Genomic DNA, 25,082 nt, shown 5'->3' with positions numbered 1-25,082 from the left:
CAATCTCCCTTCTTCATTCCCAGCATGAATTCCCTTATGATTTTGAGGGAGAAGGGCTGATGTGTTGCTTATATACATGGATTTTGGGCCTAATACAAGTCCAGTCCAATCGGTTTAGCTCGTTAGTCCAATTTTAGGCTAAAAATTTTAAAATTAGTGTCAAAATTTGTATTTTAATTATTTCTTCCATTCTAAACTAAAAAAAACTAATTTTCTAATTTTTTAATAATAATTAATTTATTAATTAATTATTTATTAATTCTCCAGAATTTACACACCGGCTTCCCTTCTCTTTTATTTTAATGTTTTCCATGTATTGGATTTTGTTTTGTATTCTGTACTTATGCCCGATGGGTTGACTTTTTGCGAGACCATGTTGATTGACACTCTTTTTTGTAAATTCTATTTTATCTTTGGATATCTGTACGTGTGGTTTTTTGACTACTAGGTTGATCAGGCCCGGGGCACCATTTTTATTACCTATTTCCAAAACGTGCTTAAAGAGCAAAATGTTAGAAACTATCCTTGTAGGTTTAAGTACTTGTAAGAAAAACTAAAGAGTGATTAATTAAAATTATTTTATTACTTGGGTCTTGTTAAAACCTTCCTTTAGGCTCCTGGTGGGCCGGGAGGTGAGAAAAGAGTACCCATTACAAAATAACTAATCAAGGAAGAACACAGTTTCATAGGGGCTTAACCATTTACAAGTTAGACTCCTTACGAGTAGAATCTCTTGAGGTTGACGACGTTCCAAGATTAGGGGATGACCGAACCATCAAGTCGTTCCTATGCTCCCTTGGCGTATGCTTCCCGAACACGATAGGGTCCTTCTCACTTTACTGCTAACTTGTCTTTTCCGGGATTCCGAGTTCATGCGTCGTTTCGTCAGAGGACCAAATATCCTACCTCGAAGGCCCTTTTGTTGACGCCTCAGTTATATCTGATGGCCAACCATTTTCTTAATGGCTATTTCTCTTAGGTGAGCTAGCTCCCAAACTTTGTGCAGCAGGTTTAGCTTTGTTCCTCGGTCAAGTGCTCCGATGAGGAACCTAGGATTGGGCTCCACAATCTCTACTGGGATCATGACCTCTATGCCATAAGTTAACCGAAAAGGAGTTTCCCCCATTGCTGACTATGGAGTAGTGCGGTAGGACTAGAGGACTGAACTGAGTTCCTTCGCCCAATCTCCTTTCTTCTATTCCAACCTCTTCTTGATGCCTTTTAGGAATACCATGTTGGCGGCTTCTAGTTGGCCGTTGGCTTACAAGTGTTTGACGAAGGAGAAGCGCTGTTAGATCCCCAACCCCTCAAGGAGACTGCAGAATTTTTTGCCAGAGAACTGAATGCCGTTATCGAAGATGACGACTTCCGGGATCCCAAAGTGGTTAATTACTTACCTCCAAAAGAACGTTCTGCATTGCGCAGCCGTTATTGTAGCCAAGGCTTCCGTCTCGATCTACTTGGTGAAGTAATCAATGGCCACTATTTGATATTTGAGCTGGCTTGGTGCAATCGGAAAGGGGCTCATGAGGTCAACACCCCAGGTGGCAAAAGGCCGGGAGGCCATAATAGGTGATAACTCCTCTGGGGAGCTTTGTGAAAATTGACGTTCTCTTGGCACTTAATACATGACTTGATGAGCTTCATCGCCTCATGGATTATCGTGGGCCAATAGTAACCGGCCCTCACGACTTTTTGAGCTAACGCCCCCTCCCCCCCCCCCGTATGATGGCCCAGCATCCCTCGTCGATTTCTTTCAGCACATAAGTTGTCTGTTCGAGACGCAGGCATTTCAAGAGGGACTGGAAAGCTCCCCTTCGGTATAAAGTCCCTTGGATTATAGTGTATTTGGTGGCATTTTTATTTTCAACTGCTTCTGTTCTGACGTATTGTCAAGGAGTCTTCCCTCCTCTAGGTATTGTTGGATGGGCGTGGGCCAATCGGCAACCTCTATGGAATCCAACCAAGGTTACCGATGATTCTTTGACCATCGCATGGATGAGAGAACGGTTTCCTCCTGAGCTCTTGGTGCTTGCCAGTTTTAATAGTAGGTCTGTCCTAGTGTCCCTTTCTTGGGAAACATGCTGGACTACTACATTTCTGAAATTGGCACATATTTCTCTAGCTTTTTCTAAGTATTTCTGGAGGAGTCGATCTCGGGCTTGGTAGGTGCTATTGATCTGTGATGTGACTACTTAGGAATCACTTTTGACAAGTAAACTCTCAACCTAGAGCTCCTTGGCTAACAAGAGCCTAGCTAAGATAGCTTCATATTCGGCCTGATTGTTCGACAACGAAAACTCGTATTCAATAGATTACTCGTACAAGAGCCTGTTTAAATTTTCCAAAATTACCCCTACCACACTTGACACATTATTGGAGGCTCCGTCCACGTGGAGCTCCCATCGTTGGGTCAGGAGTTCGGCATCAGAACTGGCCATTTCGGCTAAGAAGTCCTCCACGACCTGGGCGTTGATAACATCTCTTGGTTGGTACGTGACGTCGAACTAGGATAGCTCTATTAACCATGCCATCATCCTTCCCGCCAAGTTGGGTTTTTGCAGCACCTGCCTGATAGGCTGATTGGTTTGGAGTACGATTGAGTGGCTTTAGAAGTATTACCTGAGTCGCTAAGATGAGACAAGTAAGGCAAAAGCTAGTTTTCCAATCGTGAGTATCAATTTTCCACGTTCTAGAATACCATGCTAATGAAATATACCAGAAATTGCCGGCTCCTTGCTTCCTGATGAATGAGTGTCGCGCCATTATTTCATCAGAGATCTCTGGTATAGATATAACGGCTCTCTGATTTGCAATTTTGCCAACACCGAAGGGTCTGACAAGAGTTTCTTGAAGTGTTAGAAAGTGGTTTCGCACTCTTCCGTCTATTGGAAAGTGATCCCTTTTTTTCATTAAGTTAAAGAAGAGGAGGTCCCTTTGTGTCGAGGCCCCAAGAAAGCGTGAATGGGCTGTGAGTCTCTCGGACAATCTTTGGATGATTTTGACGAACCTCGGGCTGGCCATTCGGATGATCGCATCGTATTTCTTCGGGTTAGCTTAGACTACTCGCTAGGTTAGCATAAAATCGAGAATTTCCCAACTTCCATTACGAAGGCACATTTTGTTGGGTTCAGGAACATCTTGTGTTCATGGAGGGATCCGAAAATCTGGCGGACATCATCTAGCAGAGATTCTGGCACGGCGGTCTTCAGGCCAACGTACACCTCTATCATCTTGCCAATTTGTCTCTGGAATATTTTGATCGTCAGTCGTTGGTACGTGGCTCCGGCATTCTTCAGGCCAACGAGCACGACCGTATAACAGTAAATGTCGTTCGGGGAAATGAGTGTTGTTTTTTCCTCATCAGGGGGATGCATCGGTATTTGGTTGTATCCGAAATACGCGTCCATGAAGCTCAGATACTTGTACCCAGATGATGAGTCGACAAGGTTGTTGATGTTGGGCAGTGGGAAAGTGTCCTTGGGACATGCCTTGTTCAGGTCCGAATAGTTAATGCACATCCTGCATTTACCATTGGGCTTCCAAACCATCACCACATTTGATAACCAAGTTGAGTACGTGAGTTCTCGAATGAAGCCGGCCTGTAGGAGGCTGGTTGTTTGCCTTTTTACATCAGCCACTCTATCGGCTAACATCTTTTGTCACTTTTGCGCTGCTAGCTTCATCTCCGCCTTTACGGCGAGCCGGTAGGACATGAAACCGGGGTCTAGGCCCGGCATGTTTGCTAAGGTCTGGGTGAAAAGGTCCCCATTTTCTCTCAAGTGGGATGCAGGGGAGCTTTTAGTTCGTACGGAAGGATTCGATTAACCAAAGTGTACTTGTCCTCCGTCTCCCCGATTTGTACCTTTTCGAGGTCCCCTTCTAGTTTTGGCCTGGGGTGTTCTTCTATCCTTACGTCTAGATCTACCACGAATATTCTCATGGCATCATGAGATTTTTTCCGAAGGCTCAGGCTGGTGTAATCGCAGGCTACTGCCGCCTCCAAATCTCCATAGATGGTTCCAACTATGCCGACATCTGCCCAAAACTTCATGGTTAGGTATCTTGTGAACATCACTGCGTAGAAGACATTGAGCGTCTTTCTTCCTAAAATGACATTGTATGCGGTAGAGTCTTTGAGAACGATGAAGTCGTCCATGATAGTCTGCCTATTGGCCCAGTTTCCAACACTGATTGAGAGCTTAACTACCCCATCTAGCTTGATGAAGAAGTCTCACAGGCCCACCTCCCCGTTCTAGTGTGTTTAGAGGTCGGAGTCATGGAGTCTGAGGGCGTTGAAGGTGTTCTTAAACAGGATATTGGAATCAATGCCTGTGTCTACCAGTATTCTCTTTACGATTCCGGATCCTATCCTGGCCGTGATAACCATGGGCGGGTCGTAGGTAACGTCTTGAATCCGGTAATCCTATGATCGGAATGTAAAATCAGGAAAGGTTGGCGGCGTGCGGTGTTCTGAGGTAGTTGCCGCAAGGATCTTGAGCTCTTTCTTTTGAGAGGAGTTTGACTTCTCACTTGAACTTCCAACCACTATGTTGACTAAGATGGTGAGGTCCACTTTGGCTTCTTCCCTCGAAGGTGATCCAGCAGCTCGGGGGTTACGGCCCTCTCCCATTTCGAGGGATCTCTCCCTTGCAGGTTTTCAGGGTTCGCATATTATTTTCGCAAATTTGGAAAGTTTCCTATCACTGAGGTATTCACAATATAGGGACTTATTTCCTCTAGTCCGCTCCTTGAGCTGCCATGCTTTTGTGATTATGGCACGGTCGGCTATCTGCTCATAACTTTCAGTGATGGGAGCAGTTAGAGGGGTGTAGTTGATGACCTTCCCGATCCTTGGGGGTTGGGAATTTTCCCAACTGCTCTTTCTCCCCTTCCTTCGGGGGAGGATGGGTGACTGCGTGATGAGGAGGAGATAGTGGTTAAGGTATTGCACTTGTTGGCTGCCACGACCTAGCTGACTTCTTCATCATTTATACGTTCTCTTGCCACATTCTGGATCTCATGCGTGGTCCATACGGGCTTAGCAGTTATGTGCTTTTAGATGTCTTCGTTAGTGAGCCCATTGGTTAGGTAGAGGCTGATAACAGAATCCGTTAGGCCGTCGATCTATAGATATTCATCATTGAAATGGTCCAGATACTTCCTAGTCGTAAACTGGGCTAGGAATCTTCGGGATATATCTGCGAATCCCTTAATGGATCCTTGAGGTAGGGAGTTAAACCATTTTATCGCTAGTCCGGCGAGTATTACTAGGAAGGCCCTACAACGTACCACATCAGATACACCTTCCAGATTTATTCGAGCCTCGAATGACGTTAGATACTCTTGTGGGTCTTTTGTTCCATCATATTGCATGTCAAAGTGTCTTGGAAGGCAGACCCGGAGGATCTTGTCAGCAAAGGAGGTTACTCCCATGACTATGTACGGGCTCGTCGTGTCGCCTCATCTTCCCCATCGGAGATCGTTCGTGTCCCCTGACTCATTGTCCGAGTCATTCTTAGCTCAGAGAACACAAATTATTGTCATGTGTCTGGGCTAGATCAGCCCTGTCTCGTCGCCTCTTGGTTTGTTGCTCCGAGGGATCTGCTGGGCATCGTTCTCGGCGCCTGGTCCCCGAATGTCCCTCTCAAGACGGCTGGAAACAATCCCTGGCTGCTACCTCCATCTCTAAGTTCTGTAATCAGTAGAAAAACTCTTGGATGATCCGAGAGTTGTCTGACCCTATTCCCCCAAAGAGTTGCGAGCCGACTTCGGGGTTCGAGTGTTGGCGATTCCGTCGCTGGTGGCTGGGCACTGCCGTGTGGACTACACTCGGGATTCGAACCCTAGCCAATGCGACGTCCTCCCGGGAATTGTATTCGTCGACAATCTCTTCCGAGTTCTAGTCACCCATGGGCCCAGACACTGTAGGAGTCTTTTGGTCACGCAGTCCCCACAGACGGCATTGTTCAGGTTGGACCTGACTCGACGGAGATGCCAAAGTTATAAAAGTGTCTATGAGGTTGAAAGTTAAGGTTTATGTGCGTAACTTGGGAGAACCATAATTCTCATTTATAAGACTCTGGTGCTCCTCAAATCGGAAAGATACAATACGTATCTGTGATACTAAATGCCGGAGATGACACGAGCGGACTTCTCGGGATGTGTCGGGTTACCGCACTGGTCCCTGATGAGTTGGGACTGGGATCTGTCCATCGTTGGGACATCAAGTCCGAAACCCAGGTCCCGAACCGTATGAAATACAAATCAATTAAAATGTCAAATCAAAAGAGAATAGATAGAACTCAAATAAAAGATAATCGAAATTAAAGGAAAGAAAATACATGAATTGAAAAGAAAATAAAAATAAAGATAAAATGAATAACAAAATAGATGAATAACTAAGAATTATCCATAAACAGCAAATAAATTAAAGTTTAAAGTAAATAGAAAGGAATTTAATGTACTTGAAAAGGAAAATAAATCAAAATTAATTGGAAATGACAAAGCAAAGTAAATTGGAAATAAAAAGAAAAAAAATAAAGGAAATGAATAAAAAAATTGGTTCCAAACACTCACATGCACTTGCACTCTATGAATTTTCCATTGCGTCACTGAGACTGGGAATTTGTAGAGTTTTGTGCGATGATGTAGTGTATCAGATTGAAGTCCATTCTCACTTTTGTCTTTCTGCTATTTATAAATAAAAAAGATAGACTTGCAGAGTATTTTTCTCTTTCCTCGATCTAGCTTCCTCCTATTTTTCAGGCCACGACACTGCCTTGACCATGAAGAATCTTGACCTCCAAGTTTGTCACCTCACATCTTTTCTTACCTTGGTCTTCAAGTTCCACGTTCCATAAAGTGCTTCTGGATAAAGCCTTCACCTCATTTCAACTTTTAGATGTCATCGACTTGACTCCTTCCAGAGAAAGTCGAACCCTTGTGCTAATGTTCTTATGAAACAACTCATGTTATGGTACTTCGACCTAATAACCCACAAGATATGTCACTTTAGTATACATATTATCGAATTTTTAAATCAAACGATCATAATTAAATCATCTGTACTGTCGAATTTTGTGCTAACAAAAAGAAAAATATTGATAGTGGTTTATTCGGTATAATTAAAAAGAGATAAATACGAAAAATAAGAGTAAAAGTGACATTTTTGTTTTTATTTCTATATTTTTACCAAACAAGTTACAATGACAAATTTATTTATGTCTATCTGATAAACCACTATTTTATGGTTTATCTTGTGCTCATTTGAGTGGATTTTATCAATTCTTTGCTTACTTATTCATATAGTTTGCATGATTTTACAATCCCTTCCTTATTCTGTGATATAATTGAAAACATGTTTCCTAGGCCTTTAAACTGTTAATTTTAATTATCCTTTATTACCATTCGATGCTGTGATCTGTATGTTGAGTGCTTTCAGACTTTATAGGACAAGAATGGCTTAGAGGATGGAAAGGAAACATGCAAAAGTGGAAGGAACGAGAAAAATGAAGTATTTGAGAAACGGGCAGTGACGCGCACGCAGGGACGATGCGTACGCGTGCCTAGCACATAAGACGAGCGACGCGTACGCGTGACTGACGCGTACGCGTGACATGCGCCACGTGCAGAAAGTTGCAGAAAGCGCTAGGGGGCGATTTCTGGGCTCCTTTTCGGCCCAATTCTAAGCCCGAGAACACAGAATAGAGGCTGCAGAATGGGAGACTCATTGAGAGAACATTTATACACAACTTCTAATTATTCACAATTTTAGATTTTTAGATATAGTTTCTAGAGAGAGTGGCTCTCTCCTCTCTCTAGGTTTTAGGATTTCTCTTAGGTTAGGTTTACTTCTTCTCCATTCCAGGTTCAATGTTCCTTTAATTTAGTTTCTCTTCTACTTTTATTTATTCTAGTGCTTTGGTTCATCTATTTCTCTTGTTAATTACTTTTTTTTCCAATTTGGTTTATGAACTCCATGTTAGAATCGATTTTCTTATTTAATGCAATTTGAGATATTTCAAATTTATGATTTTAATTTAGCTTTTTACATTCTTAGCTTGAGTTGAGTAATTGGAGACACTTGAGTTATCAAACTCCTTTGTTGCTTGTTAATTGAAAATTGCTGGTTGATTTGGATACCTCTAAAGCTAGCCTTTCGATAGGAGTTGACTAGGACTTGAGGAATCAAATTGATTAGTCCACTTGACTTTCCTTTATTTAGTGAGGGTTAACTAAGTGGGAGCAGTAGACAATTCTCATCACAATTGATAAGGATAACTAGGATAGGACGTCCAGTTTTCATGCCTTGCCAAGAGTTTTTCTTAATTATTAATTTACTTTCTTGCAATTTACTTTCTTATTCCTTATTCAAAAACCCCCAAAAAGATACTTTTCTATAATCAATAATAAATTACACCTCCCTGCAATTCCTTGAGAGACGACCTGAGGTTTAAATACTTCGGTTTAATTTTATTGGGTTTGCTTTGGTGACAACCAAAAATTTTGTACGAAAGGATTCTCTGTTGGTTTAGAAACTATACTAGCAACGAGAACTTATTTGTGAAATTCTTTACTGGCAGAAATCTGTTCGTCAAAAATGGCGTCGTTGCCGGGGAATTGCAAACGTGTGCCTTATTATTGGTTATTGTAAATATTTGCTTTTTGCTTGTTTATTTGTTTTTATTTTTAAATTTTATTAGCTACTATGAATTCTCACCCCTGTCTCTATGAGTTTGGTTCCAATGTTGTTGTAGGGAATGGAAGCGATAATGGGAACATGCATCAAGGTTGGAATAATCAAAGATGGGAGGAGCCACGAGGATTTGATCAACCCTTTCAGCAACAACCCCTCCAATGCGCTATAACCAACAACCATTATATGATGCATACCAAGGCAATAGTTATGGTGGACCTATTCGTGACAATCAACAACATCCACCAAATTACTATGGTCAAGAGCCATCCCAGGGTGCGTACCATGATGATGGATATGGTGGACCCCCTTATAGTTACCAACAAGCCCCACCATATGCCTATGAACCCCCTCCTCAACACAATTTTGAACCACCATACTCACAAGCCACCTACAACCATTCACCTCCTTATGATTCTAACCCTTATCCACCCAACCAACCACCATATGAACCGTATGAACCATACATAGACCCACCTCCATTCCAACACAATTACTCCCAAGAACCACCACCTCAATATACACCATCTCCTTATCCTTATCAAGAAAAACCACCTTCCTATCATGAACCATTCTTCCCATGCAATGAACCCTTCCAACTACCCCAATCTCCAAGGAATGAAACCCTTGGTGTACTTCTTCATGTGCAAGAAAGGATGACTAAGAAGGTACTAGAACTCACGACTGCCTTGACCGAGGTGGTAAATCGATTAGCCTCCCAATGGTTGGACACTCAAGAAACTCCCAAAGCTACATGTGGAGAATCTAATGAAGAAACGTAGCATGAAGGAGACACTAGAAACTCCAGTGGATAATGAGGAACGTGACTTTATATTGGGACAATTGGAGGAAGTCGTAATCATCGAAGAAAAAGAAGTGGTTGAAGACCTAGGAGATGCTGAACCTCCATGGGAATCGAAAGTTGTAGAGAATTCCGCCAAGAAGTTTGAGATTGATGCTCAAGAGGATAGTGCATAACCTCCGAGGCATATGCCTTATGAAGAATTGGACGGAACAAATCAAGAAGTAAGTTTCCTTGGCAATGATGATCATGAATCAAGCTCTCCTAGTGATAAACTTGCATCCGCAATTGAACTCCTTGAGCTTGAAGAACCTTCCCCAAGTGAATATGAAGATGATGTGGAGGTAGAATTTTCTCGACCTCCAACTTATAACTTGAGTGACGGGGAAGAAGTCTAAGACTTTGATCAAGACGTGGTTGCAGTTGAAGAGGTTTGCAAGGAGATGGAAGAATTCACAGAAGAGTACAAATGAGTGGAGCTTAAAAGACCACTGGAAACACCTCTCCCAATGCCATTACCACCCAATACAAACTTCACGTGGGTAAAATCCTTAGCCTTTATCTTTACTTTCCCACTCGAATATGGTTTGCTTGAAACAGATGGCCAGCTTAAAGCTCTTTGTGGCTTTAAGAGTAAGAGGGAGATGGTTAGTGGTTGGAGTTGTCAGACAAGGTCCAATATGGTTGCACGCTCCAAGTTGAAGTGCAAGGATTGGTGCGGAGCTCGATTGAATGGATTTAGGAAGTTGTTTGGATGTCTCAGTGAGAATTCAGATTTCTTACCACCCGGTTGGAAGAATGTAGATCAAAGCGAAGATGGGTGCAAAAGTAAGGTTTGGGACCCCGGAATTTATTCTGACAATCAACACTCCTGGAGCTTTGTCACTTGCTTTAACCTGCTCGAAGGCTTTATGCAACTAGTGTGGGATCCCGGAGGCTATTGGAATTATAAACACTGGTGGGGATTTCTGGATGAGTTCAAGCATAAGCCACCATGACAGGGAGCTCATCAGATGTCCAACTTAAGGACTTTAACTAAAAGTGATAGGTGGGAGACAACCCACCATGGTATAATCGTTCTTCATCAGTTTTAAGTTTCATTTTGTTCTATTCTTAATTTTATTTTATTCTAATTTTCTTAGTGGTCATCCATAATGTCTGCATATAGTCTGCATTTGCATCTGCATATTGCATTAAAAAAGAACCACACCACGCATGCGCGTAGGCCACGCGTGGGCGTCGTTCCTAAATCGGCATCTCCATCCAATGACCAGAAAGTTGGGCGGAAATCGTGTGGCTGGTGTGCGATAGGCACAAATTGGCCCACGCATCACTTTCATTTTAGCACACCACGCGTGGGCGTGAGCGACGCGCACGCGTCGCATGCAAATTTTTTCCCCCTCAAAATGGAACAGAGAGTTGTGCCAAAACGACGCTGGACTCGTGCGTTTAGTACAATTCTGGGCGACCCGTACGCGTGCCTCACGCGTACGCGTCATCTCCACTTATCCCGTCTCACGCGTGAGCCACGCATACCCGTGGATTTAAATTTTGATAACCCCATGACGCGAGAACCCTAGCCCCCCTTGCGTGTTTTTTCCCCTCTCCTCTCTCAACGTTCCCCCTCCTCCTCCCCCAAACCTCCATCGCATCAACCAACCCTCACTACCAAACACCCACCGCAGCCACCGCCGGTAGCCCTAGACCGCCGCCGACCGCCCCTCACCTTTTTCCCCCCTCTCCTCCTCTTCTTCTCCTTATTCCTACCCTCTCCAACCCCCATTACCACCAGCCACTAACGCTACTAGGCGGCGCCACTATCCTCTCCCCTTTCCATTTTCCAACACCCTTCTCTTCTACCCTGCTCCAGGTTCTCCTGCCTCCATGGCTCTGTATACTTACTGCTTTAATTAATTTTTGTTCATTCTAGTTAGTTTAATTAATTACTCTGTCTGTTAGGATTAGATAGAAATACATGTTGTTAGGTAGCTAGGTTGTGGTTAGAGGATTCTAGGTTTGATAAGTGCTCCGTTCCTGCTGTTTGAATTATCTGATTTTTACACTTGCATTGCTGTCTAAATTGGTTGCCCATTCTATTGGCTGTGCTGGTAATGCTGCACTCTGTGCTAAATTATTACTGATGCTATGTCATCCTTCATTGTTTGCTTTTGTGCTAAACTGGTTTCTTGTTGTTTCTAAGTATTCTCTGCAATTGCTGAGCTCCTATCTAAGTCGATTTGATTCCTCTATATTGGATTCTTCATGTCTGATTTTAGTAAAATTCAAATCTGGGTTATTATTGCTATTGAATTCTCGTTGCAAGTTGATCTTCATTGTTGATTTAGTGAATTCACTTCATTGCACCCATACCCCTTCTTATTGCTTGCTCTCTGAATTTGATGAGGCCGGCTAATTGCATATAACTGCCAATTGCTGTTTTGGATTAGCTCAATTGCTACTTTCTTCTGCTTTATAATGTTTGAGTCACATGAACTACCCTGCTCTTCATGCTGCTGTCATACTTTTTTACTTCATATGATGACTGAAATTGCTGACATATTGCATGATTCCCGTTGCTGTTTTTCTGAAATTTTCTTTACTTCATCAAGTGCTCCATTTCAATTTTTCCATTTTAATTCCGCACTTGTATCTTTAAACTCAACCATGCTTGATCGTTGATTACCTTAGTGTTCTGCTGCTGCTTTGGTTGCTAATTTGCCTTGAGTTTATATTTATTCAAATTTCTGCTCACTGCCATATTACTTGCTGATTTGGTACAACTTGTTTTGCAAATCATATAAGCTGCTAATTCTGTTTGACATTGCTACTACTTGCATTATTCTGCTGTTCGATTTTCTGGGAACGTTCCTTTCACTGCCGGAATGCTGTCCAATTTTTCTGAAAACTGTTTTACTTAACTTCCACTCATGACTTGACTTTAGTGCTTTTAAAATTGAGATTTACTTGGTTTCCACCAAGGCCATTTCATGAGGTGCTGGGCTAGAATTTCCATTCCAATTGGTTCCCTTCTTCATTGAATTGCATTATTGATGATTTTATTTCTCTTTGTGCTTTCTTTACTACTTGATTTATCATCAATAATCTGCATTATTTGCTTGAACGTGAGTTGCTTGTTCTTCAAACTTGTGAACTTCTGTTAACTGAGAACCACAATACCATGCCACTAATTTTAACTTACCTTTCTAACTCTTGAATTCCTTGACTTCCTAACTTCTCTTTTCGTTTTACAATAACTCCTTTCGCCCCTTTCAAGGCATGTTTATTGTTGTTTCTTGGCAAACAAGCATTCTGCATTTCATTTAATAGTTTTTGGATTGTGATTTTTGATTGAATTCTTTGAATTTTATCTTGCATTCAGTCCAACATTCTATATCTTTCTGACTCACTTCATGCTTTGGCTTTCATTCCTCTTTTGGCCATCTACTGCTTATATTGCTTGCATACTATTTGCCTTCCTGTTCTTCTGCTTTAGTTTGATAAATTATATCCTGGAATTTCTATTTTTTAGGATGTCTGATCCAAAAGGGAAAGGCAAGGCTAAAGCCGGCACGGGTAAAAGGAAAAAAGGACAGTCATCTGTCGCTCTGTTAGATATTCTACATGATGATTCCTGGCGTGAGAAAAACTTCACTCCGTAGGAAAAAGCAGATCAACTAGTGCCTGCGACTGATCCAATCAAGTTTGCAAATCGCTATTGTGAACTGAAATATCAGGTCTTTGCAGATAAGAGGCACCTATGTTTGGAAAAGACCCTCAGAATACCAACTGAATTACAACAGTACACTACATAGCAGATCAAACAGAGAGGCTGGTTCTTTCTAGAAAAGAATTTGACTGAGGTTAATGCATCCTGGGTCCGAGAATTCTACTGCAACTATTACAAGACAACCCTGGATGCAGTACAACTAAGAGGAAAACATATCCTGGTTACTGAGGAGGCCATAGAAGATATCCTCCATTTCCAGCCTAAATCAGACGAGCCAGATGGTTATCAGAAGGCTGAGGCGTCCATGAGGTTTTTGAGCTTTGACTGGGATTCTGTGAGGCACACTATAGCCATTGATCCTGCTGTTCCCTTGGTTATGGATAAGTCGACAATAAATCCAAAGGGCATCAAGATTATTTATCTTAATAATGAGGCTCGGCTATGGCAACAAATCCTGAGCAATTATGTTATGTCGAGCACTCATGAGACAGAGGTGCCAGCTACTATGATCCTTCTCATCTGGTGCGTTATGGAAGGCAAGGACCTGTACCTTCTACGGTTCATCAGGCACTACATGGCTAGAGTCCATGTTCAAGGCACTCTGCCATTCCCCTATCTGATTACCCAGATGGCCCGCCAGGCTGAGGTACCCTGCGAGCCTGAGGATGAGAAGCCACCAGCTGCCGAATGCAAAAAGATTATCCCACATGGCAAACGGTTTGAAGCTTTAGGCCACAGACCACCATCTCTTACTGCCTCCACTGACGCGGCCACATCCTCTGCAGCCCCTGCAGCACCTACTGCACCACCCACATCCACAGCACCATCACCCGCTTCCCAGCCCATATACCACCTAGTGCACCGACTCTTTGAGTGCCTGGATCAGATGGAGCGCCGCAACCAACGGCGTTATGAGCGGTCTGAGCGTCGCAGTAAGCGACGCTATGAGCATCTGAAGCTGATGATCAGGTCGGGACATACTGACATCCCCTCTGAGCCTGACACACCATCGGAGCCCTCTGAGGAGGCGGATGAGCAGGAGGAGGATGCACAGGCAGAGGATCAGCACCAGGAGCCCCAGCAGGAGGAGTCTCAGCTTGAGCAATCTGTAGCACCACAGGCCCCTACACAGGCAGAGCCACAGGCCCCCACAGAGCCAGCAGTAGCACACCCTTTAGGAGGTGACGACCCTTCACACCCAACTTGACTGAGCATCAAGGACGATGCTATTATATAAGTGTGGGGAGGTCGCCATCTCTGGCGGATCTTATTTTGGTGAACTATTTTAAACCTTTTCATCCTATTTTGCTTCATTTTTATATTTTTATTTTATTTTATTTTATTTTATCTTATTTTCCTTTCAGTGCTTGCACATTTTCTATTACTATATTTCTGTTTATTTCTACTTTATTACATTTTGCACTTTGGGCTGTATATATCTTAGATATTTAGCTTGATTTGCACTCTTAGTTTATTAGTTGTGATATAGAAAAATATGGATTATTAAGTTTAGTTTATCCTTTTTAGCATATGAGAATTTGGTATTGATTGAAAATAGGGAGTAAATTAGAAAATATTTAAGTTTTTCGTAATCATAATAATCCATTTAGTATATATATATATATAGTAATAAATGTTGGTCAATTGATGATATTTTCAAGGAATATATTTATTTTTAGAAAATTCATTTAAAGATTCACATTGATTTGAGTTGAAACTTTTATTCTTACTTGCATGATATACATGACTGATATATGATTTTTGAGCCAAAGAACACACAACCTGTGGAATTTGAGCTTAATTACATGGTTATATTATTTAGCCATAATATTTTATTCCTGTGTGTTTCTTCACTATGATTGCAGACTTTACTTTGTTCCACTCTATATGTCCAATGTTTAGTGTATTTACATGTTTGCATATGATTGAGGTCATTATTTGATTTTGCTCACTTATCCCAAATAGCCTACCCTTTCAATCACCTTTGTTAACCACTTTGAACCTTTTAATCCCCATTTATTCTATATTTTACCACATCACTAGTCTTAAGCAGAAAAACAAATTAATTACCCCAAATTGAATCTTTGGTTAGCTTAAGATAGAGATTGTGTATCAATCAAGTGTGGGGAACCGTGGAAACTTGGGTTGATAAAAAAGTGTTGAATTGACAAGATATTTGGAATTTGGGTGCATGCTCATGTGAGACCAAAATAATTAAAATATCATGTGCATTGATATGTTATGTTTATTCTTATGAAAAAAAATTCCTATAATTAAATAAATAAATAAGGAGACAAAATTACCCCAATGTTAAGTTTAATAAAATATCAATGCATATGTGATAAACTTAAAGATAATTGGTACATGAGTGTGTGATGCAAAAATGGGAATTATGGGTAGCCTAGCATAATTTTAGAAGTACATAGTGTATGTTAGGTGAAAACATAGCCTGGCATAACTTTAGAAGTACATACTGTTAATTTTAATTATCCTTTATTACCATTCGATGCCGTGATCTGTATGTTGAGTGCTTTCAGACTTTATAGGGCAGGAATGGCTTAGAAGATGGAAAGAAAACATGCAAAAGTGGAAGGAACGAGAAAAATGAAGTATTTGAGAAACAAGCAGCGACGCGCACGCATGGACGACGCGTACGCGTGCCTAGCACAGAAGACGAGCGACACGTACGCGTGACTGATGCGTACACGTGACAAAGAAATTTGCCAAATGACGCGCACGCGTGACTGTCGCGTACGCGTGACATGCGCCACGTGCAGAAAGTTGCAGAAAGCACTGGGGGCAATTTCTGGGCTCCTTTTCAGCCCAATTCTAAGTCCGAGAACACAGAATAGAGGCTGCAAAATGGGGAATCATTGAGAGAACATTCATACACAACTTCTGATTATTCACAATTTTAGGTTCTTAGATGTAGTTTCTAGAGAGAGGGGCTCTCTCCTCTCTCTAGGTTTTAGGATTTAGGATTTCTCTTATTAGGTTAGGTTTACTTCTTCTCCATTCCAGGTTCAATGTTCCTTTAATTTAGTTTCTCTTCTACTTTTATTTATTCTAGTGCTTTGGTTCATCTATTTCTCTTGTTAATTACTTATTTTCCCAATTTGGTTTATGAACTCCATGTTAGAATTGATTTTCTTATTTAATGCAATTTGAGGTATTTCAGATTTATGATTTTAATTTAGCTTTTTACATTCTTGGCTTGAGTTGAGTAATTGGAGACACTTGAGTTATTAAACTCCTTTGTTGCTTGTTAATTGAAAATTGCTGGTTGATTTGGATACCTCTAAAGCTAGTCTTTCCATAGGAGTTGACTAGAACTTGAGGAATCAAATTGACTAGTCCACTTGACTTTCCTTTATTTAGTGAGGGTTAACTAAGTGGGAGTAGTGGACAATTCTCATCACAATTGATAAGGATAACTAGGATAGGACGTCCAGTTTTCATACCTTGCCAAGGGTTTTTCTTAATTATTAATTTACTTTCTTGCAATTTACTTTTCTTATTCCTTATTCAAAAACCCCAAAAAAATACTTTTCTATAACCAATAATAAATTACACCTCCCTGCAATTTCTTGAGAGACGACCTGAGATTTAAATACTTCGATTTAATTTTATTGGGTTTACTTTAGTGACAACCAAAACTTTTGTACAAAAGGATTCTCTATTGATTTAGAAACTATACTAACAACGAAAACTTATTTGTGAATTTTTTTACTGGCAGAAATCCGTTCGTCACTGTGTCTAATATTTCCCTCTCCATCTTTTCGTTTATGTATTTGTGTTCCAAGCTTTAAAGTCATGGTTCTGGTACAAGGAAAATTTTTGTATCAATATATATACAAAGAAGGATATTTAAACAATTTTTTTTCTTTCATCATGCTATAAAAATTGACATTATGTATCCATGCTAATTGCTAAGCATATATAGCTCCAAAAGTGGAAACAAAAATCCTGCATCTAGGAACACAATTAATTAATTAACATAAATCAATCAATTAATTAACATAAATTACTTTATTTTCTGTTCCCACTGGTCACAACTCACATACATACAACTTTGTGCCATCGCTATTCCGTGTTGAAGAGGCCTCCGAATTATGTTGAGTCTTTACATCAATGCTAGTAGATTCTGAAAATGACCCTTCTTCATGATCTTTAAAATTGAACTCGTCATGTTCATACTCAATAATAATATTATGTCTTCTACCAATTAAGATTGTTACTAATGATTTTGTCTCAGAATGTATCTTACGAAAATACAAATTTAAACCAATTTGAATTAATCGAGTAGACAGATAATTCACTTTGTCAGTTTAAGCAAAGATAAAAAATTTAAATTTTATCTCATATATATATATATAGCAATCCATTAGTAAATGATAAATTTTTAAATAGAATTTAAATTTATATCAAATTAATTTTTAATTTGTCAACTTGAGAATATCTTGAAAAATCATAAAAATGTGAAATTTTTTAAGTAGATAATCTTTAAATTTTGGACCTACATGATAAAACCTAATTAATTAAAGACATGCTTTAATTTTGATGGATTAACTATAGCGAGTAGAACCTACCTAGATTTTATTTAAAAGGTACCATTTAATTACCTTCTGTGTAGGATGTGTTATTATGTGTCCACTTGATCAAGTCATCACACGCTATCGTCATGCTGTACACCACAAAACCCTATCTTTCTATGTGACTAAGTTTGATGACAAAAGCACTCATATAATTGTCAAAACCCCACCATATGTATATGTCGTTTGGTTTAAAGGACCCATAGCGCCCCACACTCTTTCCAAGAATTTCCCATCAAATTTGGAGGATATACATGATATGATTTGCTCTACAGATTCTGAAATTATTATTATTATTCATTTCTTTAATTATACTATTATTAGATATAATATATCTGCATGGGATTAGTCACGGTTTAGTATATATCTAGGTCTTTTAGTTATAAATATCAAAATTATGAGTTATAAAATAGAAAAATGTCTATACTAAGAGATCTTTTATCTTTTTTTATAAAATTTTTATTACAAGTCGAATTATAATAGTCAACATTTTATTCGTAATTCTTTTTATTCTGTAATCACTATAATTTTCAATAAATAATAGGACTTGAATGTTCATAATTCTATGGAGCTAAAATAAAATTATTATTAAAGGAAATGTGTGACTTAAATACTTAATAGATATAAGTTTTACATTTTTATTAATTAATAAAAAAATAATTAACTTAATCTACCAAAAAGAATGAATATGGATAATATGACTGTTGGAGACTATATATACTTCAGATAGCCTTGGAGGGGAGAATAAAGGGCATGCATATGACTCTTAGCATTTGATTTTATTAACAACATTTAATTTGTAATAGTGAATAACCAAAAGAATATTATCCAAGGACATAGTTATATAGAAATTCATTATTACACACTACTATCATGCAATAAGCATGAAAATCAAAGTGTCCACTAATAACTTATCAGATCATAGTACAGGAAACATGTAAAATAATATACAATTTAATGGATTTTGTCTTATAATAACATTCAGGAAAAAGTGCCATAGTTTCATTGTAAGAGAGGAAAAGTAAATGCGCTTTTGTGCATTTCAATTTGACCTTTTCTCCTCCCCAGTAGCACAATATAGACTATATATCAAGCAAAATAATGGAATCAACAATTAATAATAATAATAATAATTAAGCTTATTAGGAAGCTAAGAAAGCATCAAAGTGGTGGCTGGAACTCATCATCATCATCATCATCATGAGTGCCAAAATGAACAGAATCCATCCCAAAATTCTTTACCAAGTTAATGGAAGGCTTGATGGATGGTTCAAAATCCTTCAAATCCGACCAAACAGGATCCAGTTTATGATCTCCAACATCACTAGGTGAATCTTCTTTAGCATGTTCTTGTGTTACAGTTGGAGTTAGAGGACTAATTATAGGGTAATAATCCTTTTCATTGGATACCTTAGAATCATGATGATGATTCTGAGAATTCAGAAGCAAACGTGGAACATTATTATTACTATTGGGGGTGGATTTGCATGTATGCATGCCAGTGTAGGTAGTTTCGTACATAACAGGATTCTCTTGTGTCTTTTGCACCTGTTTGATTGCCCGGCAACCTTCCTCATACTTTCTACTGCATCTAAAGTAGCTCCTGTAATCAAATAAAAGTCTTATATATTCACCCACATGCATATTTATGTTCTTCAATTTGCAACCAGAAATGCTACATCATCTATAAAATTCATCAGTTTTTCTCCATATTTAGCTAACTCTAAATCATAAATACTAAATTCTAAGTCGTGATAATATAAAAATAAAATATTAATCTAAAATATTGATTAATATTAAAAATACTAATAATTTCAAAGTGTTAATTAGATATTTGTTTAGGAAAGTATAGGTATGTTATGTATGTGAGGTGTGTTTCAGATCATAGGAGCCTATATATATATTGTCTAAAGTAGTATAAAGCATGGTTCTAAAAATCGAATCGGATCGGTCGGTTCGACCAAATTAACCGAGAATCAGTCTTCTAGTCGGTCCAGTTAACATAAAAATCGACTAATAAAAACCGACAAAAAACCTATCGAACCGGCAATAGATTGATGAACCGATAAAATCGGTCAGTTTTTTAACGGTTTTTTAAATTATAATTTAAAAAAAAATAGATGATATAAATAGCATCCCTAAGTCCTCCCAACCCAGAAAAAACCCTAATCCACTACGGCGCACTATCCCCCTCTCTCTCTCTCTCTCCCTCAGCCAGCTGCCCCTCTCTTTCAACCAGCAGCCACCGCCTCCGCCATCGCCGAACTTATCTCGTCAACCAGAGGGTGCCTCGCCGCTGGCAGTATCATACATAGGGTTAGCTCGAAGCTCTTGACCGTCCATCCTCCTCTCTTCCACGTCGTCGCATTTGGACTTGCAGATCAAAGCTCGTGGCCATCTTCTTCTCTACATCGTCTTCGTCTTCGTTGTCGTGGGCTTGCAGATCGAAGCGCCGTCGGTTGGATTCCTCCATCGCTGGTCAGTTTGCTCGATCCTCGTCTCTGTCTCACCGTTCCTCTCTTGCCGGTACTTGAGTTCCGTTCCTTTCTCGCTGTCTGTTTCGTTTCTCCGTCGACGTCAGTTTGGTTCCTCAATCGTCGGTAACCCTGCTTTGGTTTTTTTTTTTCTTTTGTTATTTTCTATGATTTTGAGATTCTATTTTTTAATGATTCAAATTTATGTTTGCTTCCATTTATGGTTGTGTATTTTGTTAATTTTACTGAGTTACTAAAATCTGAATTTTGGTTCTTGAGATGCTGTTCCGTGTTGTGTTCTGAATTGGGAGGACTTATTTTTTTCTGTTGTGTTCTGAATTGGGGGACTTATTTTTTTCTATTGTGTTCTGACTTCTGAATTAGAATTGGTGGTGGTATGATTAATTTTGTTGTCTTGTTTTATATTGATCTGCATATGAGGACGTACATATGTATTACAGCTTCTATATACAATTTGTTAGACTCAGCAGAAAGGTTGCAATTGACATGCACAGAAACAGAATAAAATCTTCACCCTCATGTCCTTGTCTTTATTTATTCCCTTCCATTTCAGCATTGTTAATTCTACAATGGTTTCTTTCTTTAATTTCTCCTTTTACACTAAATTTAGGAAATTAAACATGGCTTGAATTTTCCTTATTTTAATTTCGAAAAGAATAAAAAGAGATTAGATTTTTCTTATTAGATATTGTTAATGTAACAAAAAAAGGTCAACATGTTTCATTATATATTTAATTTTTATTAATTTTATTTAATATTTAATTAAACCGGTTAAACTCCAGTTGAATTCCGATAAAAAATCTTTGAACTATTGAATCAATCATTCTATCGGTTTATTAACCGGTCCGGTTCTCATAACCTTGGTATAAAGCAACAAATAATATATAAGCAATATTTTATGATTAACAAAAATTATTATTTTTTGTTAAATTTTAAATATTAATTTTAATTTTTAATAGTATAAAGATAAAATGTTGATTAAAATTATTGGCTAATATTAATAAAAATGTTAGTTCCTAATATTTTTCAAAATATATTAATAAAATTACTTTGGAAACAAAATGACTCAATATAAAAAAAAAATGTATTTGATATATTCGAAAGCCTAGTTTAGAGGGACAAATCTATTCATAAAAATCCCAAATAAAATACCTACACTTTCGGTGGTGATGTGGTGACAACAAAGGATTAGCTTGTCTGAGGGATAAGTAAATGGAGAAATTACGAGTAAATGTTTACGATAATCTCTGAAATTTACGAAATTATTTAATTTGATTTTTGAAATTTTAATTTTATTATAGTTATGCTCTGATGGTCCCTGAACTTATTTTCGATAATGACTGAATTGTTTGTGTTAATGTAGGTATTATAGTAGTACCTAAACCCCACACCTTATGCCTTAGCTTGGCCACCTTCCTCTCTTTCCCCTCCCTCTCCACTGCATACTTCTCCTTCAGACTCTTTCCTACACCCTCTCATCATCTCTCCCCTCTTTCCTCCGTCCCCACCACACTTCATCCCCTAAAACCAGACACAACCTGAAAATCAATTAATGGAAACGTAACATTTGGATCTTATGAACAATGGCGTTAAGACGGAATCCACTTGGCGATGTGCTCACTAATTTGAGTGCTCGTTGTTGACAATGAGAGCACTTGGACAATTTTATGAAGCCTTTCAACAAACTCGATGCCATTTTACAAATTCAAATTAAGGATTTTGATTCAGCTTCAGCTCAATGAATCATGGTGGGGGTATTCGCACAAGAGAGAGAATAAGAGTACCAAATTAAAAGAGACTGGAGAATCGAAACTGGAATGAAGTGTGATGGCAGCTAAGGAGAAGTGGCGGAGAAGGAGAGAGTTTATGAGGATGAGAGGAGAGGAGAGGAGAGGGAAGAGTGATGACAAGAAGAGTCTAAAGGAGAAGAGTGGGGTGGAGAGGAATGAAGGTGACAAAGGTGTGGGATCTAGCCACATTAGAACGGAAATTATTGAGTCATCACTAGAAATGAGTTTAATAACTATTACGTGATATTAGAACCTCAAATACTAAATTGAATCAGAGGCCATTCTGGACTTTACTTAAGAAATTACAATGAATCATAGGTGTTTACTGTATCCAAATTAAACTTGCATTGTCACATCTACCTGCACCTATATATCATTATTTTCGTTGAAACAAAATCCAAGATTTGAATTCAACAAGTAGATACAGTCATATACTTTGATCATGTGCGAAAGATAGAGTAGTGTACTGTAGTAGACATGCGTGGACATTGATTTTGTTTGTTTCATGATGTATATATCATTTCAGACTACTGCAAACCATGCATCAAATTTGTATAGATACAATCCAACATAGTTGTTGTTTTTGAGGAGTGAATTTGAGAGTCTATTCCAAATATATATTGAAGCGAGCGTAAGACACATGATCTATATCGAATTTATATGTTTATTCTGAATTTATTTAGAGTAAGATTTAAATTTAAAAATATGACAGATTAAAAAGGAAGAGGAAAACAAATAACAATAATGAATATACCTTGGAAATATAGAACTCAAGATTTGTTTCTGTCCATATTTCCTCCATGTGTAATTATCATCAGCAGTGAGCGAAACTATGGTCCATGTGTCTGCACTCCTCCTAATATAAGCATGCGTGCAATAACAACAAAGTTATTTAAAATAACATATACATATTGCAAATATGTTTATGCAAAGTCACCAAAAAACATGTTTATGCAAGTCATTTTCATGCATATAGTATGGTGCACATAAAAAAATATATCTATTTATAGGCTGTCTAACATGAGAAATGTCTTCTCATATTTTTTTCTAAATATATATTATTCACTCAATTTAAATTTAACCAATATAAAACTCCAAACATCACACTAAAATTCTTTCCAATTTAACCAAATTTAGTTGACTAACTATTAATTATTGATTTAGAGTTACCAATGTAAAAATAAAAAATATAAAAAAAAATTAAATATTTCTAAAACATTGATATTTCAATCATTTTAATTATTAATTTTAATTAATATATATTATATATATTTTTTATAATTGAATATTTAAGATTCTTCAAATATATATACACAATCCAAGATGTTTCTCCCATGTCTTTGTTACAACAATAATGGCAGATTGCCAGTTAATCACTCAGTCCAACCGTTATCCGTACTGTGTTTCCGTACAAATTATATACCCAATTTTTTAGACGGAAACCCTGCTTCTACTTTCTGTGAACCCAAATCATACCCAAAAAAAACCACCTTTGCTAATAGCATGTCACTCTTACTATTTTATTTAAAAATAAAAAAATATTTATAATAATTTATGTACAGATTCACATCTTAATTAGCATCTTAAATTTCATATTTTGCCTGAACAGTATATATCAGCAAATAAAAGATCAGAAACCAAATTTATATAAAGAAAAATTAAATAAAAAAAAATCCACAGTGAAGTATACCAAACCTTCTTTTGTAGCAACCTCTTCCTCTTGCTGTCTTTGTGGCGGTTCTTTTGTTCTTACACTGATCAGAATCATCTTCCGCCGGAATCCCAGCATTTTGGGAAGAGAGAATGGAAAGGATTTCATTGAAGGATCTGAGGACATTGGCAACAAGCTCTTCAGCTGAGAGAGAAGACCCTCCATTGGGATTCTTAAGAAGAAGAAGCTTCAGCTGAGTTGCAGCTTCATGGCCATTAAGAAGCTCTCTTGTTATCTTTCTCTTCTCACTATCACCATTTATTTTGGTGCAAAGGGTTGTAGTATTGTTCATTTTTTCACTGTTTCTTTCTGAAATTTTTGCCTACAAATAAAGGGTCCTCTGTGTTTGGTTTTATTTGTTTGGAGAATCTTTCCCTTTTCTGGGTCGAATCAGAATTGCTATTGGTTTTTGGATGAGAGAGAGAAAGAGAGGGGCTTGAAGTTTAGGTTCGGGAGTGAAGAAAGGGATAAACAAATGAATGGAAATTGTTGGGAAGTTAACGGGGTAGTGATTGATGTGAGATAGTGATGTGACAAGAAAACTTTTCTACCAAAAGAAAGAAAGTTTTCCACACAATTAGACACTTAAATACATACAGCTAATTAATAAAAGCTTAAAAATTAATAAAGCTACTAAAAGTTTTAATTCACCAAGGGATTTAAGATTAACTACTGCTTTCATAATTGCATATCTTTCTTCGATATTTAATTGAAATCTAATTTAAACCATTAGATTTTATGTTTTAAATTTTAATATTTATATTTAGAGTTGTATCTATCAATTTAAACTAAATAGTATTTAAGTCTTAAGTATAATTTAATATATCTTAAATAATATTAAATAATTAATTATTAATTTAATTTATTATTTTAAAAATAATTAAATTAAAATAAACTATAAAAAATTATTTTTTCTAAACTATAAAAATTTTAAATTTAAAAATAATATATACTATTACAAATGAAAAGAAAAAAACATAATTGATTTTGGTTAAAATTAGAGTAGACTTAACCAAATTTCTCTTTTAAAAAATAAATTTTAGTATTTAATATTATTTTAAATTTTTTTTAAAAATGTCATATTTTTAAAATTTATTAATTTCTTTATCAATACCTTTGATTTTCAAAAGAAAAGTAAATTATATTAAGTGAATTGGAATTTTTCGGAACAATTTTGTCCTTATTCAATTTTTTTTCTGGTGATCACTAAGTGTGTGTTTGGATTTATGTTGGGTAAACTGGAGTTTGAATAGAAGTAATTTTGTAA

At 37.9% G+C, this 25,082-nt stretch overlaps 1 protein-coding gene and 1 long non-coding RNA gene across 2 annotated transcripts; one reads left to right on the top strand and one right to left on the bottom strand.

Moving 5' to 3' along the window:
* Positions 1-18,643: 18,643 nt before the first annotated feature.
* On the bottom strand, positions 18,644-24,306 carry LOC112762541 (probable WRKY transcription factor 70). Its single transcript, XM_025808409.3, has 3 exons — positions 23,800-24,306; positions 22,859-22,960; positions 18,644-19,422 (listed from the first exon to the last, which is right to left on the bottom strand). Exons 1-3 carry the CDS (start codon positions 24,105-24,107, stop codon positions 18,981-18,983), a joined length of 852 nt encoding a protein of 283 aa, XP_025664194.1. The 5' UTR covers positions 24,108-24,306; the 3' UTR covers positions 18,644-18,980.
* LOC140180936 (uncharacterized) lies at positions 19,975-22,500 on the top strand. The gene is made up of 2 exons (XR_011875131.1): positions 19,975-20,419; positions 21,678-22,500. It is a non-coding gene; the product is annotated as an uncharacterized lncRNA (long non-coding RNA).
* Positions 24,307-25,082: the final 776 nt, after the last annotated feature.

This window comes from Arachis hypogaea, chromosome 17 (genome assembly GCF_003086295.3).
Source record: "Arachis hypogaea cultivar Tifrunner chromosome 17, arahy.Tifrunner.gnm2.J5K5, whole genome shotgun sequence".
Taxonomy (NCBI): Eukaryota; Viridiplantae; Streptophyta; class Magnoliopsida; order Fabales; family Fabaceae; genus Arachis; species Arachis hypogaea.
The sequence above is the reverse complement of the archived record's forward strand: the minus strand, read 5'-3'. Positions and strand labels throughout refer to the sequence as shown.

Bases quoted from the DNA above. Each gene is read 5' to 3' on its own strand.
- LOC112762541 (XM_025808409.3), bottom strand. From the start codon at position 24,107: ATGAACAATACTACAACCCTTTGCACCAAAATAAATGGTGATAGTGAG. The intron at 22,961-23,799 runs GTTTGGTATACT...TGCTTATATTAG, and splicing joins AGAGGTTGCTACAAAAGAAG to GAGGAGTGCAGACACATGGA. The intron at 19,423-22,858 runs GTATATTCATTA...ATTTGATTACAG, and splicing joins TTGAGTTCTATATTTCCAAG to GAGCTACTTTAGATGCAGTA.